This window comes from Alligator mississippiensis, chromosome 16, assembly GCF_030867095.1.
Source record: "Alligator mississippiensis isolate rAllMis1 chromosome 16, rAllMis1, whole genome shotgun sequence".
NCBI classification, from domain to species: Eukaryota; Metazoa; Chordata; order Crocodylia; family Alligatoridae; genus Alligator; species Alligator mississippiensis.
The window spans coordinates 12,799,588-12,818,853 of record NC_081839.1 but is presented as its reverse complement, the minus strand read 5'-3'; the positions used below and the strand labels follow the sequence as shown (position 1 = coordinate 12,818,853).

General features: G+C 51.7%; 1 protein-coding gene across 1 annotated transcript; it reads right to left on the bottom strand.

The window, feature by feature from the left end:
- Positions 1–305: 305 nt before the first annotated feature.
- Positions 306–10,461, bottom strand: LOC132246445 (maestro heat-like repeat family member 5). The gene is made up of 12 exons (XM_059719572.1): positions 10,174–10,461; positions 9,138–9,637; positions 8,629–8,738; positions 8,165–8,287; positions 7,705–7,787; positions 7,223–7,328; positions 7,026–7,121; positions 6,402–6,509; positions 5,830–5,965; positions 5,391–5,491; positions 4,505–4,657; positions 306–4,271 (listed from the first exon to the last, which is right to left on the bottom strand). The coding sequence occupies exons 2-12, from the start codon at positions 9,634–9,636 to the stop codon at positions 4,128–4,130; spliced, it is 1,659 nt and encodes a 552-aa protein (XP_059575555.1). The 5' UTR covers position 9,637; positions 10,174–10,461; the 3' UTR covers positions 306–4,127.
- Between the last annotated feature and the right edge of the window lie 8,805 nt (positions 10,462–19,266).

Sequence of the window (19,266 nt, the reverse complement as noted above, 5' to 3'; positions counted from 1 at the left end):
GAGCATGGCTAGGCTTCCGGCGCCCCGTGCACCCTTGGATCCAGTGGGTGCTGCTTGTGAGCTGGGGCTGCACCAGTGCGCCTAGCTCCCAGCCGGGTGGCTGCAGGGGAATCGCTGCTGCCGAGGGAAGCACCTGGGCCCCCGCAGCGCATGTGTTACTTGCTTTGGTGTGGTTTCTTTGGTGTATTTCTGTGATGACATGAAAGGAATCTAGAGTTTTACTTCTGTTTAAATATTGCAGTAAGATCCCCAAGGATGTAAATTAAAATAATAATAATTCAAAACTAGATGAAAACAACAAAACATTTGTGATTACATTTTTATTGCAAAATTATTACTTTAAATACAGGATTTTAGGATAGTGATTGACCGAATACTTTAACAGAATCAAAAATTCTCACCCTTCAAATGGCTACATAAAGCTGTCCATGTGTAAACACAGGCTTAGGAATACAAGCACATATTTTGTCAAAAGTTTGACCTTGTGACTTGGTTACAGTCATAGAATAAGAGGGCCCTTGTATACGTGACTAACAGCTCTTGGATATGTGAGGAAATAGCCCATTTAAGTGGCTTCGTTGCCCATTTTTAACCATTTAAATGTGTAATGATGTACAGGTTCGGTGGCATGTTAAGATTTAAATGAGTTTTTACATAGCAAAGTAAAACACATCCCATGTGTATTAGTTTTCTTCGTAACATATTACAGCGCTATTCCTCACATGTACAAGGGCCCTATCTGGAGGAGGCGATGGGGATGGTACATGGGGTGCTGGCAGCCTGGGGGTGCTGGCAGCCTGAGGGTGCTGGAGGAAGCTTGGGCTTGGTGGGTATTCACTGCCCCGTACCCCATCCCTGACACCTTCTCTGGCTGCCATCACACCCAGCTGCCATCCCACTACCATCCCGGGGCAGCCAGCCCATTCCCGGGTGGTTCCAGGTGCTGGGAAGGTGGCAGGGACGGTGCACGGGGTGCTGGAAGCCCACCAAGCCTGAGTTTCCCTGAAAACACCCAGGCTTCCAGCGCCGCATGCACCGTTGGTTCTGGCAGATACTGCCTGAGAGCTGGGGCTGCACCCGAGCAGCTAGCACCCTGCCCAGCCGGCCCAGTGGGGGTCTGCCACCGCTGCGGGAAGTACAAGGCCCTCCTACAGCTCAGGGGCTGTAAGACCCAGTGGCAACTCATGCAGGCAGGCTCTGCCAAGTAAAAAACCCCACAAAAACAGTGAGGGGCCTGATCTTCATTTTTTTTCCTCCCGGTCCCTGCCTGCATCTCCCGTGGCTGAGGAGTGAGCTGCCAGTGGTTCATGCAGCCCCTGAGCTGCAGGGAACTCCAGTGCTTCCCGCTGTGGTGGCGGCACTGCATGGGCAGCACCCACCCGCTGACACCCGGCCCGGCAGTCCTGTGGGGCACCATCACCATGCAGGGAAGCACTGGAGGCCCCCAGCAGCTCAGATCCCACTGGCAGCTCTCCCTCTGGCTGCAGGAGAGGCAGGCAGGTTCTGGAGGGGAAAAAAGGGAACGGGCCCCTCACTGCTTTATTTCCCCACCTCTCAACCCTGCCCCCTCACCCCCGTGCCCTCATCGGACCCTACCCACTCCACAGCAGAGCGCCCCAGTGCTTCGTTCTACCTCTAAGTTGTCTACATATCTGTCTGAAATGGTCTTATTCTGTCTGCACTTTTGGTTGTTTCAGTTTCAGCATTGCGATTGGCTGCCAAGACAACTAATCAGAGTGCTCCAGACAGACAGAATAAGTCTCTTGTGATGATACATAAACATTTTGACATGGGATTGCATGTCAGGTCAAGAGAGTGAACATGACTATGAGTGGCGTGACAAGGCAGGTAAGTTATTGGCTAGAAGACTTTAGGCAGAGGCATCAAATAGCAGATCTCTGCAATAATTACCTCCAATGATAATACAGTATTAGATTAGAAGCTATATGACGTAGATTTGAATATGTCAAGCAATTGAACTAGAGAAGGAGATCACGTTACAGAAAGTTACGGAGGTGCTGCATTTCTTAGAGAGGGGAAAGCTCTGGCAGTTTTCCATCTGAATTTTAGAAAACTTTCCGGAAAAGTCTGGCAACAATTATTATAAACTATGTACAGTGAAATAGTTGAAAATGGAATTCTGTCTAGAGAAGCAAGAACAGCTTTATCTATTTGTCTACTCAAGAAGTGAAAGAAAGGTTTAATATGTGGAGCCTACCGCCCAATCTCAATATTGAAAGTTGATAACCAGTTTCTCACAACATGATGAGCTCTAAGACGTAGTAAGGTGATTCCATTCTTGATACATGCCGTACAGGTAGGTTCTATAAAGGGTACTTTGGCCTCGGGTAGTTCACACAACTGCCTGACTCATCAGCAGCTGTTCTCTCACTACACTGGCAAAGGTGCTATGATTGGAGTTGTGGGAGAGCTGTGCCTGGCTGCATCTGATTCGAAGAGACTGGTGAGTGTAATCTCTGCTCCACATGGAGGGTGAGAGGCAATAGTGCTGAACAACCCAGTCCCAGGTGACCTTCCAAACTATTTGAACCACCTTGGATTGACAGACTCGTTTCATCCTCTGGATGCCATAATTATCTGCCCTGTTCTTAACTGTCTGCTTCCTTGATGCCATTTTCCATTTTCCTGTTATTTCATTTGGGCCTTCCAGCTGATTGTGATATTTAGTAAAGTACTGCATCGGTATTATTGCGTGTGCTTCCCATTGTTTACCTGCCTTGTCATTATCATTCTTTAATCTCTTTATTCTCATGTTCCTCTTAGTCCTAAAGCAGTCCCTTTTATGTTTTTGAACCCTTAATCTAATTTCAGTGCGTCTCTCACAAACACCAACCAAATTCAGAGGGGTGTCCCAAGCAGGAGTCCCCCGCAACACCAGTGCTGCTGGTCAGTCTGGTTGAACCTTAATCCTCCTGTCCACTAGTAACAAGTGGGCATCCTGGGGCCGGTCAAATCGTTGACCCACCCACTTGTCTCAGGGCTAACCGCCCGCCTCCCTCACCTGCCACAACCTTGATGATACAGGTGAAAGATGAGAACATGGCAGGAAGCTGCCCATTTACTTGCACTGTGTAAAAGGAGGCCCTTCCTGCCCAAGTTTTTCCGGGCTAAGCGCCCGCCTCTCTTTCCTGCCACACCGTGGCAATACAAAAGGATGGTCTTAATTAAGAGGTAGGCTGTCCATTTCTTGCCCGAATGCCTGGGGATGTTATCTGCAGCTCCAAATCCTCCCCTATGCTGCAGCTCATGTCTCACAGCTGGCATCCCAGTTCTTAGCATCTTTGGCCCCATCCTGGGCCCCATAATCCTCCAGTCTGGACCCCAACTGGCTCCTTCCAATCAGGCGGCCTACTCCGCCCTCATTCTGGGCTGTCTACCTCCCTGCACTCTTCCCCCTCTCAGGTGTGCCCCACACCCCGGGACCTTTGGCCACACAGGCCCTGGCCTCCCCTCCAAGGCCAGTTAGAAACCCCAGGCCCTTGGCTCTGGGCGTCCCTCACAGTGGGCCCCTGGCCCTTTTGACCCTTCTGGTCCTGGCCCCAGCACTGACCAGTTGAGGGTGCCTCAAGTCAGGATTGTGAGCATCTAGTCCGCTCTCTCACAGGGGTCCGCCGTCTCAGGCCTACTATGGGGTTACCCACCTGGTTGTGGGAGCTGGGGTTATTAAGGCGCCCCGACCCGCCTTTCACCGGGGTGGTAACTGGCCTGGCATTTCCTGGGGGCTCCCACGCCACTAGGAGCCCCACCAGGCCACCCATTCCCGGCAGGGTGCAGTTTTCGGTCGTGCCCAGGACCAAGAGCCTCCTAGCCATCCCCATAAGCTCTTTCCCTTACCTCCTGGTTGTTCCTGCTGCAGCTCAGCGAGGCAATGTTTCTGCCTCGGCTGGCAGCAGCAGACTGCAGCCTTTATATACAAAGTTGTCAAAATGACTGCTGCCATCAGGCACTTGCTGGATGCCTGACCCAGCCCTTAAAGTGGCAGGCACTAGCAGTGCCCTGCCACACGCTGATACCTAGGGCTTATATACACGGCTCCGACCTCCCCTACACCGTGTCCCATGCCTCGCAGTTGGCATCCATGGCCTCACACCCAGCCTTTGCTTGCATCAGGATGGATGGCGCTGCTGCGGAGAGATGGGGATCCTCGAGGCACTCTCCAGATGACTGTGCCTCTGCAGCTCTTTGGGCAGCTGTTGGAAGCATTTCAGGATTAGGAGCTTCCTCAGTACCCTGACGGGAATTTCCTTCTCCTGCAAGGGTACAGAAACCAGTCAGGGACTCCAGGGCCACCAGGGACAGTCAGGTAATGACATTGGAGCCAGCACAATCCCAAACCAGCCCAAAGACATGTCTACCAGACGCGTTGTCCCCCACCAAACACACACCGTCTTTAGCTTCCCTACCCAGAAATCACCCTCTCCTTGGCTAGAAGTGAGAGAGTGTGTCCTGCCACTCATTTCCTGAATCCAACCATGCTGCTCACCTCTGCCTCCGTCAGGTGACCAGATTGCCCCAGGATGGCATAGAGCAGAACCACCCCGGCCTGGCTCACGTGCAGCATGACATGGTGGATCCCCAGCAGTGCCCTCTGTGCAAATGCTCTCCTCTGGTCTTCGGAGAGGATCTTCCTGAAGGCCTGAAACCCACAGGACACAAGGCATTGTTGCATCCCAGAGCCAGGCTCCCCGTCAAGGAACTGGAATGCGTTGCCCTTTTGATGGGCTGTGGGGAGGATGAGAGCCTGGCTGGAGCCATGGCAGGTCACTCTGCTCGACGGCCTTTCAAATCTCTCAGCGGATGCAAAGTCCAGATAAGGAGAGGAGGACTCAGGTCTTGTTCCCCTCTCCTGCCCTGGCCTTCTCCCTGCCTTTCACATGGGGCTGTCAAGTAGCCTGGGATGGAAGCTCACAGTGCTGCCTACTGAAACCCAAGGGGAGGGTGGTTCTGCTTTTTAACTGTGGAGAGAAGAGCACAGCTTGTCTGCGCTTCTGCACAGAATGGGACTTCCTGCAAGGATCTGCTGGAGCAATGGTGGGTGTGTGCTGGCTGCTTGCCAGCCCCAGGTCAGAGCTGCCCAGCTCAGGACCTCCAGTGTCAGTCAGGGAGGGACAGTGGGGTCCTGCAGTAACTTCCCTCCCAGGGGATTGTCCTTGGGCCACGTCAGCATGACACCATGCAAGACATACAAACCATGGACGTGGCTAGGACTCGGACATACAACCATGCACCCTTGCTCCTCGCTCTAAGCCTGACAGAGGGTGCTGTGGGCTGAAGGTAGAGCCTTCCTCCTGAAGGCAGGAGGCAGGTATTCCAGGGGAACACAGCCCCATCCCCTGAGCTGGTGTACAGAATGGGCAGAGCATCCTTACCTCTCCCATTGTGGCCAGATCGATGTAGAGGAGGATTCGGTGTAGGTGGTGCTGGTGCTGGCTGATGGGCCACAGCTCCTGTGCCTCTTGGATGTCTTGCCCTAGGACAGAGAGAGGCTGGTCAGAGCTGCTGTTCTGGCTTCAGAACTGAAAACATGTGAGCGCTCTGAACTGCAGACCCTGGGATTGGTGCCATGGTACAGATGATGTCTAAGAGGGGAACCTCCCGATCCCACTGAAGCCAGGCTGTAGCCCAAGGGTTACGTAACACCCTACAGTCCCTCCCCTGAGTTCAAGGCTACTGCTCCTGCCCTCCCTGAGGCCACTTTGCCCTCATGTCTCCGTGAACTCTCCCCCTATGTCAACTTCCCAGCTTGCAGATCCTGGACAGGCTGATTTTCTTAGGTGATTCCCACAGCTGGACTCAAGGTTTCCATACCCTTCTGATGCATCAAGATCTTGTAGAGGTGGGAGAGGCCCTCCTTGGCCTGGCGGCTGATCTCCTCCACTGGGTCGCTGATGCACAGACCCAGCAGGGCCACCAGGTCACCCACCAGGGGCACCTTGGGCGAGTCCTAAGGAAAGGCAGAGGACAGCGGAGTCCATCTATGTCTGACCAGCAATCACCTCAGGCTCTCTGGGCCGTGTGCATCTCCTGAAGCCTGAGAAATAAATCTCTCTGCCTGCCATACAGCAGGGAGCCAAGGGTCTAGGAGCGGGTCCCCCTGAGGACTCCCTGCATTTGTTGCTCCAGGAGGAGCAGCAGGGCTCCTGAGACAGGCATGAATCTGCCTGGAGCACTCTATGGCAGCTGCTGCCCTCTCCTGAGACAGGGGCTCTTAGCCAGGAGCACAAGCCCTTGAATCAAGCACAGCCAGTTCCCAGCCCTCACTCTGCCATGCAGGGATCCTCTCTCCTAATCCGCACTTACCGCTGCCACTGCTATCCCACAGGCTTTTTCACCAGCCCTGCCTCTGCCTAAAGTCAGGACCTGACACAAGGCTCATTTACCTCAAACTGTGGGAGGAGGGAGACTGCAAAGCAGAGCAGGCTGGTGGTGATCTTGATGGCTGTGGCTCTGTCCCTCTTATCTTCCAACTGGAGCCACAAGGTCAAGTGCTGTGGGTGGAAGAAGTTCATGGCAGTGGACACGTGCTCCTGTTGTACCAATGATCCCCACCCCCACCCCTGCCTGAGTGCTGACCCTTTAAGCCCAGGGTAAAACATCAGCCTCAGGGGGCCAAACTCTGTAAGAAGGGATTGTTGCATCCAGCACGGCCCTGCCCCCAAACGCCCTTTCCCAGCCCCGACCCCTCCCTCTGCATCTCAGGGATGGTTTTTGTCTCTTAAAGTTGGGACCAGACTCTGTCTCAGGGCTGCTCCTCTCCTCCCTGAACATAGACAGCATGACAAGAAGGAGACAAAATCCTGTATCCGTGCCAGGCTCCAAAGCCAAATCCAAAGGGGCATCCTCCACTCTGTGGGTAATCCCTGAGGGATCGGCATGGTGAACTCGCACCAGACTCCTGTCTCAAGGAAGGAGCCAGGGATTCTTCTCTGAGGACCGGCTCCTGCAGTGCACAGGTCATTGAAGCTGCCCCCGTCCTAAACCCAGCCTCTCCCCATGGTGCTCACCTGCCCGATGAACTGCAGCCTGGCCAGGCTGGGGGCAGTTGCCAGCAGACACCTCAGCGTGGCCTCCAGGTACTCCACGCTGATCCGCTGCATGCCCTGGAAGAAGACAGAGAGCCAAGAGGGTCAGTGCTGGAAAGTCCTGTGCCATGTCTGCCAGGGGATGGCTGGTGGGACTGTGCGGTGAGAGAAAGAGGTACCTGGATGTGCTGGCTGTTGTGCCCTGTGGCCATCAGGAAGGTCTTGTGGAGGGCGGTGTAGAGGAGGCGCGATTCCAGGGCTGGCTCCAGGGCTGGCTTCAGTTTGCTGTCAGGAAAGAGGAGCCTGTCTGGATGGAGCTCTGTGGGGCTGGCATTGGCTCTGATGTGGGCAGGTCTCGACAGGGAAATAGGCACCCAGAGGCGACAATATGAATTGAAACCTCAAGGAAGGCTGAAGTGTGCCAGCACCCAAGGGTCAGGGTTGGCCCACTGACCCCTCTGTTGCCCGTCCCACTGATCCTTGACCCTCCAACAGTATCCACACTGTCGGCCCTTTGCTGAAGGCCCTTGTGTCATCTTTACAGGGAAACTCAGTACCTAACCTGGGGAAAGGACATATTCCCATCTCGTCGGCAAACCAGGGGAAATCTCTGGAGCTGAGCAGTGCTGCAGTTAGTGCAGCTGGGCAAGTGAACAAGTACCTGAGGATGCAAACAACAGCCATGCTGTAAGGAAGGATGGTGCTGGGCTCTTCTTCACAGTCGGACAGCTTGTCAATCAGCACCTGAGAGACGCATGGGGGAGCGTGAGAAGGAGACCTCACAGTGCTCCTGGGGCACCTGGATGCCACCGCCAACCTGGGCCCCCCCTACCAGTTCTCTCCTCCGCCCTCACTGAACACGGCTCTCCTCTTCCCTCCGACATGCTCATGAACACCCTGTTGGTCACCCGGTTTCCCCACCCGCTCCCACATTTGTCCTCCAGCCCTCTCATTCCCCTACCACCCTGTACTCATTCACCCCACAATGTCCCGCTTCTCTACCCCCTATCCACACACCTAGCAACACCTGCCCTCTCCTCTTCACTCCAGTCCCCATTCACACATCCTCTCCTGGCTGCTTAACTTCTGACCCGAAGCAGCCAGTGCTCTTTTGAACTCACCACAATCCTCTCCACAAGTGCCGCTTTGCAGCAGGGCGGCTCTAGGGTGTCCTCGCCCCTCTTCATTGTAGCCAGGCACAGCGTGGGGACGGCACGGAGGAAAGTGAGCCCCTCATTCACAGTCTGCATACACCATAAGTTACAATGGGAAAAGGCCGGCTCATAGCCAGGAACCTGCCTGCCCTCCCAAGGGGAGCGTGGGGCTCAGATCTGGTGGTATCCCCCGTTCTCAATCCACATCTCCTCCTGGGCAAATGGGGTCTGGCACAGGGATGGGGTCTCTGTGGGGAGGGATCCCCAGGTTGTTTGGGACAAAAGCACCCCCGACGAGGGTCCCAGCCCACGTGGGCTGCACGTGCCCATCAAAGGCTGTGGCTCACTCGGTTCCTCCTCCCCAGAGGGCCACATGGTGGGAGAGTGGACGGGCTGGTGCTGGTGCTGGTCCAGCTCTGGGATGTTCCTACCTGGTCCGTGCTCTGGAGGTGCCGTAGGATGACTGACAGGGCGGCTTCCTCCAGGTAGGTGAAGTCCTCCCTCTGCTCTTCCTCTGCCTTGTAGAAGGGCAGGACTGTATCTGCAGGGAGAGGGAGAGACTGTGATGCCTGCTGCTGCTGAGGGGAAACAGAGGGGCAATGCAGAGGAGAGGTGTGTCCACGTTCCTGCAGCCCAGGAAATGGCCCCGTGGCTGCCCAAGTGCTATATGGCCCCTCTCCATGCACTGCCTCAGGCCCCGCCTGTCCCAGCACCCCAGGGAGGTGCCTGCCCCTCTGGGAGATTTGGGGACCCTCACGTACAAGGCTCCCTCTTCCCGCTTCCCACCCAGGACCATGTCTGTGGCCCACACTGGGGGTGCGAGGCCTCCTGTCACTCAGGCTGTTGCTCTGCCTGGGATCCCCCGGCCCCATCACAGAGCGACTCACCGCACTCAGGGGTCACTGCCCTGTTTGCACAGGACGTCTGGGTGTCACCTCACCTCTGGCGGTGGCAGCATGTTGCTGGAGGCCCACAGCCTCCTGGGAGCTGTCGCTGTCCTCCCTGGAGGAGCTGGAGCCCAGCTTGAACCAGGGCCTGTGCAGCTCCTGCCCTGGGGAGCCTGGCTTCTCCTCCCAAGCCACGTGAGGAGTGGCCTTCGGCTGGGCTTCAGCGCTGGGGTCCTGGCTGCTGTGTTTGGGGCTGGAGCTGCGCGGGGGCTGTGCCTGGCTCTCTGGCAGTGCTGGGCCCTGCCTGCCCAGCTGTATCCTGGGCCACCTCCATCGGGGCCTGACTGGCTCCTCTCCCTGCTCTTCCGTGGCTGCTGGAGGTGCCCTTCTTCTCCAGCCCACGAGACAGTGCCACCACCTGCCCTTCCTTGATGCAGCCTCTGCCTGGTGGTGGCCGCCCTGCTCCTCCTCCTCAGGCTTCTTCCTGTCCTTCTCCTGTCCCGGGGCCATCCTTGCCATCCTCTTTCTGAGGATCTGCCTCAGCCTCTCCATCCTGACACAGAAACAGTTAGGAGTGTGGGTTCAAAGCTGTCTCTCCCTACTTGTCTGTCTGCCCCTTCCCCGAGCTGGGTGACTCCCCCACATCCCATGCTTTCCCCTAAATACTGGGTGCCAGCTTTTGGCTGTCAGAGGTTTGCAAGCTGTTGGCTCAGGACCAGAGACCTTCAGTTAGTTTGGACTAACAACTCCCTCCTCCTGCCCTTGCCTGCTCTCCTCATTCAAGTCAGGGGGACTGAACGTTGGGACTCAGGATACATCCTGGGAAGTAGGGCACCTTTTCTGGGTGCTGTGAGCACTCAGAAACTCCACAGATTTGGGCCCCCCGGGACACGTGGCCGGGGGAATGGCCCCTGGCAAGGGAGGTGTTGGGACCTCCACTCCTTGGGGATGTTTGCAAACACACTGATGATGGTGCTGGAGAGCCCCAGAGGAGATGTCATCACTTCTGGGGATATGGTTTCCCGCCTACAGCTGCTCCTCCCTGGCCAGAAATGGGAAGGTGGCTGGGACAGGCTGCAGACCACTCACTTGCCCTGGAGGGCTGGCGGACTGCTAGGTAGAGTCTCGCAGTCCCTCTGGCTGGGTTCCTCGCCTTATTCTGTGGTCCTTGGCCTCAACGGGTCCTGCCTCCCAGGAGTCTCTGCAGCTGCTGGGCGCCTCAGTAGATGCAGCTAGGTGGATGTGTCTTGTACCTGGAAGGGGACTCTGCCATGTATTAGGAGACTTGTTGGAATATGCCGTCGTGCACTGCCCCTTCCCCTACAAACACATGAAACACTTCCCTTTCTCCTGCATCCCTCCCCCTTCCCCCTTCCCTTGCTGTCTCCCAGGCATAACTGCCCCTCCCTGATTTCCCCTTACAGCCCTCAGTGGCAAAACTGGATAAAGTTGTACAGGTCCATTGCCCCTCATGGCTGCTCTTGGCCTCTCTTCTCAGAAGGCGCGCTCCCTCTACCTTTTCTTACCCAGTTCCTTTTTTCCAGACAAGGCCTGTACTCATGTTTTGCACCCTAAGTATATCTAACACGATATCTCCTTAACCAACAACTGTTGTTGCCTCTACACTGGTGGGGTGCCAGATGCCATCCGTCCTGGCTGGATAGGGGGACCTGGAGCAGGAAGGATTTGGCAGCCTGGAGTCACCAGGGCAGGCAGAGATGGTCTGAATCAAAAATAAAATACACAGACAAGGTTAAATTAGCACAAGCAATTCCTATCATGTGCTATTCAGGGCTTGGCCTCCAGAGTGACTTGGGCTCCTCTGCACTGCTCACGCGCTTGGGAGAAAACATTAGTAATCCCCAACCTGAAGTCAGAAAAGACCAGCTTCAATGCCAGCTTCACAAGCACCTGCGCCTCAGGGTGCATTGTCTCATTACCTGATCCTCAGCTGCTTGTGCAGGGGAAAGGTGACAGGAAAGAAATCCTCCTCTGGAACAGGCTCTCCTGGGACTCGGCGATGGTCACCAAGAAAATCACTAACAACAAAAGGTGTCTTTCATTCTCATGGATTTGTCTGAAATAGTTGCATCTGTTGACTGTGGGGCAACGAAGGAAGTGAATCCTTCAGTGCGATCAGTGAAGAAGGGTGGGGATTGAGCGACACCTCTGTGGGTTGCAATGTTAGGAGCTGTCTACGCTGTTAGCTAATAGTTTCGTGGGTGAGTTTGAGGATGTGACAGGCAGAAGGAGGAAGGAAGACAAACATTTCCTAGACGAAACTGCATCCTTTGGAGCCACAACCTGGTAATCTGAGGTGTGATCCTAGCGTGGCGCTCATGTTTGGCTGCCCTATTTAACCAGGGGGGGCATGGCCCTCTACGTCAGACCTCTTGAGCGTACGTTGACAACATTTCGTAGAGGCAGGACACTGACTGCCGTGCTTCCCCTCTTTCACCTGTGTCAAGGTTCGGGTGTTAGGTGTGTGTTGTGGCAGGGTTGAGAGCAGGCTGGTACAGGGCTCGGCTAATGGTGTGTATGGGATGGTCTGAACAGGGCTGATGCTGCCTGAGGAAGGGGTTGCTGAGTCCTGTCTGCAAGCCTTGCTCACCTCATGTTGTGGCAGAAGAGGGGGCAGCTTTCCCCATCCCTCACTTACCCGCTCCTCTCCAGATGGAGAACAGCCGTCAGCACCGCTCCGGCCGCCGACTGCAACTGACTGCCGTTCCCCGGCGCCGGCGCGATGATACGAACGCTGCCGCGGCAACGCCCGGGGATGAGTTCCGCCAGGCCCCTCCCCCTCCCCCCAGGCTCCCCCGCCCCCAGGTCCACGCCCATTTCCTCCTTCGCCCACGCTGCACGCTCCCCGGTGGCCCGCGGTCCTGCGAGCACATCAGTTGACCCCCAAGTGAATTACTTCTAAGGGATAGAGAGCTGAGCCGGAAAGAATTAAGGGAAGTGCTTCATATATCAGGTGTCAAATATGATATGAAATACTCCACAACTTTTTCCGTGAAGTTGGAGGGAAAGGAGAAATGTTTCTTTTCTCCCTCGGACACGTGGAAGGAGCTGGAAAAATCCTGTCCTGATCTAACACGAAGAGAGACAATCACAATTCCTTGAACAAAATTTTTACGTGTCTGTTTATTTTAATATGTAGCAAACCCCCCAGATTTTCTTTTTTTCTTCTAAAATGCATTCCCTCCCCTTCCCTAACCGTTTCTGACATTTCCCCCCCCTCTATTCCCTATAGATATGTATAAGTGAGCTAAGACATAGGATAAGCTTCAGCATTTCATTTTAGTAGCAACCCTGCTCTGGACAACACCTACTAGACAAGGACCCCTTCCCAGCCTGGAGAGGCAGCTATCCCCCCTGCCCCCTCTTCCACCAGGGACTTGCACTCTGCTTCTCTTCCCCACCTGGACTCCAGCCCTTCCACTGAGTCTCTTTCTCCTGCTGCCATTTTGAGAGAGAGAGAGAGAGAGAGAGTGTGAACCAATAACTTCATGGGGCTGTGTAGTGTGTTGTCTGTTTAACAATCCTGTTATTTTGAAACCCCGAGTTGAAACCTACATCTACTCCCCGTCAATTTGTGGCCATTGTTCCTAGTTACTCCAGGGCGTGCCCTCGTAAATAGAGCGTGTCCTCTTCCCTGCTGCCCTCCCCTGATGAACGTATAGGCAGCCACAGGATCACCTCTCAGCCTTCTCTTGCGAAGACTGAAGAGATCTAGGTCCCTCAGTCTCTCCTCGTAGGGCCTTGCCTGCAGGCCTCTGACCATACGAGCAGCCTCCTCTGAACCCTCTCGAGGTTGTCCACATCCCTTCTGAAGTGCGGCGCCCAAAACTGGACGCAGTACTCCAACTGTAGTCTGACCAGTGCGGCACAGAGGGGAAGCATCGCCTCCCTGGACCTGTTCGTCATGCACCTCCTAATGCATAATGAAGTGTGGTTAGCCTTGTTGATCACTTCGTCACATTGACGACTCATGTCCGTCTTGGAGTCAACTCCCTTTCCGGCACTGTGCTGCAGAGAAGGTCATCCCCCAGCCTGTACGTGGGTTGGTGGATCTCTTTGCCCAGGTGCAGCACTCTGTACCTGTCTTTGTTGAACTGCATCCTATTTCTTTCTGCTCGTTTTTCCAGCCTGTCCAGATCTGCCTGGATCCGTTCCCTGCCCTCTGGTGTGTTAACTTTGCCCTGTTATTTGGTATCATCTGTGAACTTGGACAGGGTGCTCTCCACGCCCTCGTCCAAGTCAATGATGAAGACATGGAATAGCACCGGTCCAGGGACCAAGCCTTGCGGGACTCCACCGACCACATCTTTCCAGGTCGATATCGACCCGTCCACCACCACTCTCTGGGTGCGACCCCTCAGCCAATTTGCCACCCGCCTGACCGTGTAGTCATCTCCATCACAGCCGCTCAGTTTATTTACGAGAACAGAATGAGATACGGTGTCAGAGGCCTTCTTAAAGCCTAGGTAGAGGACATCTACCTCGACTCCTGCGTCTAAGCATATTGCGACCTGGTCATAAAAAGAAACCAGGTTATTCAGGCAGGATCTGCCTGCAATTAATCCATGATGATTTCCTTTCAGCATCATGTCCCCTGCTGGGCTCCCATAAATGTGATCCTTAATGACTTTTTCTAGAGTTTTCCCAAGGATAGTGTTGACACGAACTCACCTATAGTTTCCTGGTGCCTCCCTCCTCCCCTTCATAAAATCTCACTATTTCCAGCTTTCTTGAAACAGCTGAGCAGCAAAGAATTAAGGGAAGTGCTTCATATATCAGGTGTCAAATATGATCTGAAATACTGCACAACTTTTCCCGTAAAGTTGGAGGGAAAGGAGAAACGCTTCATTTGTCCTTCAGACACATGGAATGACAATCTTGTCCTGATCTAACATGAAGGGAGAGAGTGACGATTTCTTGAAGAAGATGTTTCTGTGTCTATTTATTTATTATTTCTTTAATTAGTTGTGCCGTATTGTGGTAGTGAGATACATTTTGTATCTCACTCCATTTTGTGAGGCTGCTGAGGGGGAAGCTTCCCCTCCATTTTGTGCGATGCTGAGAGGCAGCGTCCCCTCCATTTTGTGTGATGCTGAGAGGCAGCATCCCCTCCATTTTGTGAGGCTGCTGAGGGGACAGCTTCCCCTCCATTTTGTGCGATGCTGAGAGGCAGCATCCCCTCCATTTTGTGAGGCTGCTTAGCAGGCAGCTGCTAAGCCTTCACAACCCCTGTTACTGAAGAGGAGGACTCTTGGGCTAATTACCTGAGAAGAAGCCAAATCCAGGGTTTCTTTACTTTAATTGTACAAGGAGTCTTTAATTAGGGGTCGTTAGTCAGTTATACATATACCGAAGGCCACTTTAAATCTTTTAAGTTACTAGATAGATTGTTGTTTCCTGAAGGCTGAGGTGCTCAAGAGGTTGGCTATATAGTAACATTGTTTTTACCTCTAGACATTTCAGCACAGGCATTCAGGGAAGTATATGACATGACATGACATGACATTATTACCGCTTGCCTTACTGCTTTGGTTAGTGGATTTTCGTACCTTAGTGAAATTAGTAATATTAACACATGGTCGATGGTGCAATAACAATCTGTTGTAACTATTTAGCGTGTGGAGCGGTGAATGTGGTCGTGTTAGTTGAAGCCATCAGGGACCTGGATGTGACCAAGCAGTGAGATATTGCTCTGGGGGTTTCTTGGTTACGTCTTGTCTTTGCTATGTCTTGTCCCTCTTTGTCCCCAGCAGTTTGGCAACTTCATTCAATGTACAATGGGGATAACTAATGACAATGACTGTCATGTCATGCAATGGGAGAGCATTGAATGAGCCCACCGAAGGGATGAAAATGCTCAGACCGTTACCATCTCTGGACAGTCGGATTGCTTTGTTACAAGAAATGCATTTAAAAGCTGAAGATGATTATAGGCTAAAAAAGCGGTGGGTATGGTCTGTATCCCACTCGTCACGCAATTCTTGAAGCAGAGGTACAGCTATATTAATTCACAAACAGATTGCTTTCACATTCATTAACAGATGGGTCGACTCTGAGGGGAGGTTTGTACCACTAAGAGTAGTGGAGATGCTACCTTTTTGTCATACAGTACCAATATGTCAGCAATTTTTTGGGTGGTGATTGGAACTGCGTATTGGATACGGTGCTTGAAAACTCAGTTACTGTTAACAGAGTCTATCAGAAAACTGAAAACAAGCCCTCTTATTTATTAAAAAGACATAGGATTGGCTGATATATGGAGGCATAACCACCCAGAGGTGAGAGACTACACCTGCTTCTCCTCAGTTCACTTATCGTACTTCAGGATTGATTATTTTCTTATACCCAGTCTCTGGTTTCTGCCCAGTCTCTCGTTCCTTGTTTAGGTGCAGAAATACACAACATCTTAATTTCTGACCCTGCTCCCACTATAAGAGCAATTGATTTAAATCATTGTATGAAGAACAAGGGAAACTGGAAGCTTCATACTTCATTGCATAAGGATACTAAAGTCTGTGAGCGATGGAGAAATGGATCGCTTAGTTTATTGAAGAAAACAGGCATTACCTGTCATCTGCTGTGATCATTTGGGGAAGCTCAAAGAGCTACTTTTAAGGGGATAATGCTTTGACCAAGTACTGCTAAATGATTTCTTTGATCAGCTTCTAAAGGTTGTTTTTTTTCTTCAGCCAATTCCTTTTTCTCTCGCTTGCCTGTTTGGCAGTCTGTCATATTCACGTTCGCTAGATGGACTTCTCAGTGTTCTAGACATTTTAAATGTTCTTTCCCAAAATCTTCTTATTCCAAAACTTCAAATGTTTCTATTATAATGACATGCTTATTCTCCCTGCCTGTTGTGATTGGCTGCCAAGAATCGATAGTCTACTGCAATCTGTTACTGGTGGGGACGGTGCATGGGGCGCTGGAAGACAAACCAGTGTCTTTTAGAAAGAGGCCATGAAAATCTCAAAATCCCCACTGTTGCAGTAGGACAAGAAGATACGTTGATGGCATATATGGAGGCATGAAGCACCGTTTTAGCTTCCAAGCCGCTTTCCCATTATTGATCAGAGTAAAAGATAAAAACAACCTGCAAGAAGGTCCTTGACCAGAGATGCACCCCACTCAAATTATACCTCCGAGCCCAAACCAGGAAACAAGTGCTACGCTTGGATCATTTAGTGCACGCTGGGATTCTCTCATCACAGACGATGTCAAGACACTGCAGTGATGGGGACCATAAACGTACCTAAAATAACTGCAAGAAGAGCAGAATTTTCAAAAGCCCAGTCAAAAGGGAATTAGGTATGTAAAGCCTTTACATTTTGTAATGGGACTTGTGCTCCTAACTTATTCACTTACTTTTATGCATCTCACCCTCAATTCCATACACACATCAAGGGTAGGGCAAATTCATTCTGTTGGTTACATGCTTGCAAGTTATGTAATCTTCATCCCTCAAATGTTTCTATTCTGCCATCACATTTGAGGATTTTTCCATCAAAATTTGCACTGCAAACATCAGGAGGTACCGAGGCAGAGAAAACTAGCCTCCAAAACTAAGCATTTTCAGAATATGTTGTAAGAATCACTATTTTGTTTAAATCTTCCCAGAATAAAGGCAATAAACAGCTACTAGTCAGAATGAGAAGGTATGCTAGCAGGATGATTTTTCAACATGGAGAATCGGGGATTGCACTCTTTGAAACCATTCCCCGATTAAGTGACAAGAACCATAAAACAGTAGCACATCCTTTGGGAAGCATAAAGATTAACAACTCTAATTGTTTCCGTCTCCCTGGGACTGGGCAGTTGCAATCACAATACATCCCACCCAGCACACTTGCTTCCTGTAAGGGGAAAAACTGCCTGGAAGTGCACTGCAATTTCCTGGTACACATCTGCGTTCCAACCCCATGCACTTGTCTAAGGATCCTACCACTGCATGTATCAGCATGGTAGAGCTTTTGCCGCGGTACCATTGTGGGGATGGGATTTGCCTTATTTCATGTCCTTGGAAGAACAATGCGCGGCGCCATTTCATTCATAGTGTCCCATACCCAGGAATGAACTGTGATGTAAGCAGGCTAGCAGTTTCAGGAGGAGAGGACCTATCCTCATGCCATCTCATCTCACTCTACAGAAGAAGCATGGCATCTCTTGCCAGCTGCATTCAGTCCTGGAGAAGGGATAAGAGGGCCTGCTTTTGGGCTTCTTCCTTTATACGTGGGTCAGAGCAGGCTGCTTTGGGGGCTGTATCATGTAACAGAGATTGGGCAAGTTAGACTTGGAAACACCAGTTCCATGCCTTCTCGACTGAATCTCATTTTCATGATGTCCATGTATTTATCAGTGTTGTATGATACTACCTGGTCTTTATCACACAAGGTGCCGTCTTTCACCGATCCCACATCAGGAACATCTGGCCCGAGATGGAAATCTATACCCCAACAAATGTTATTATTAATGGGAGTCTGGACTGTAGTCTCCTCATCTGCCTTTACTGGTATGCTTTTAACATTAACACACTGAACTCTTCCACACAAAATATCCCTGAAAGAAAAAGTTCACAGAGCATCTGAAGAGCTGTGTGGGATCTATAGTATATCCTATCATGAACAGCTGCCAAGACACTCCCACAACTCCTCTCCCAGGCCCGTTTTCTGTGTGCCTTGCTAACCCTTTAGCAGCCCAGCATGAAGCTTCTTATCTTTCTATCGTGGAGGGTGACGGGCAGGTTTTTTTCCCCAAAGTTGTTCAATATTGCTGCAGTTCTGTAGAGACCTGGCTGTGGGATGGGGGCAGGGGGGGCTGCACAATGCCCAAGGTTGTGGAGAAAACAAGTGTGCAAGAATCCTGAATTTGGACTCAGCACAAGACACCTGCTCTGCTATTGCCAATTCTATTTCCCTTCTCTGTAAACTGACATGATACTGGTAAACCACAGCAAGCAAATGGTCATTCTTACATTAGTTTTCACTAATTCTGTTCATGATCATCCTGTATCAAACCTGGGGAGATCAAACCATTCTTGTGGGAACAGGGAATTAATTTCTAGGAACTGGAGTTCTTCAAGATGTATTGCCTACATTCACAGTTCTGACTAACGGGTGCATTTCACTCCCTGAGCTTGGCACCAGAGATTTTCTTTTTTCTTTTTTGCCATAGTAGTACTCGTACAGTGCAACCTGGCCTCCCCTCCGCTTGTGGTCCTGTATCAATGGGATGAAAGGTAGCGTGTCCATCCTTGTAACACAGTTTGGTACAACTGGAGATCCAGTGAAGAGGGGGTCTCAGTCAAAAGCACTGTACTCCTTGGGAGTACGGGACAGAGCTGTGCTCCTGCCCAGCATGGCCCCAGGTGGCAGATAATGGACTAAGCTTCAGGGAAGGTTAGCTGAGGAATAAGCAGGGGTAACTCTGAGGAATGAGCAGTCATGGACCGAGCAGCAGCAGCACTGCCAGGATGTGGTGAGGATACCACATGACAATGCTTTTCCTCCTGAAAAGCCACCTGTATCTTTTGACGGTGCTGTGACAAGGCAGTAACAGGTCACCACTTCAATAAGCCTGCCAAGCCCACAGCCATGGGTCTACAAGTCTTCAACAGCGGAGCAGGCGGAAGAAGACGTAAGGCTCTCAATGGCTTGAAGTCAGATGAAGACTGCCATGGAACGAGATCCCCGGTTGTCTTGGTCTCCTTGCCATTGGAACAAGGTCCCACTACATGAAGAGCCGTATTGACGCTGATGTGCAGCAGCTTCTCCACGATAAAAGAAATCTTGCATGGGCATCTTCAATGAAAACAGCTTGATCACGGAAGACAATCATCATCCACTGCGAGGGATATTTGTGCCCTGGGCACTAACAGGCAAGTGTTTTCTCCCCAGAATCTCAAAATCACAAGGCAGATAAGTCATCTTTGAAAATGGCATGATTTTAACACCAGATTCATGAGTCTGGGCATCTGGTTCATGATGGTATGCTTATTCTCTGTATGCTCCACCACATTTCTTCACTCCTTTCTTTACTTCCATTGGGAGCAGTAACATTTTACCAGTGGTTTGTCGCAGGGCTACATCTTTTTTAGCTAACCATGAGAAATGTGCCAGACATATCTACACAGGATTAGTAGGCCTACAACTTTATTTTCCCAAGACA

Bases quoted from the DNA above. Each gene is read 5' to 3' on its own strand.
- LOC132246445 (XM_059719572.1), bottom strand. From the start codon at position 9,636: ATGGAGAGGCTGAGGCAGATCCTCAGAAAGAGGATGGCAAGGATGGCC. The intron at 7,122-7,222 runs GTACCTCTTTCT...GTCTTCTTCCAG, and splicing joins ACAACAGCCAGCACATCCAG to GGCATGCAGCGGATCAGCGT. The intron at 5,966-6,401 runs GTAAATGAGCCT...GCCTTTCCTTAG, and splicing joins CCCTCCTCCCACAGTTTGAG to GACTCGCCCAAGGTGCCCCT.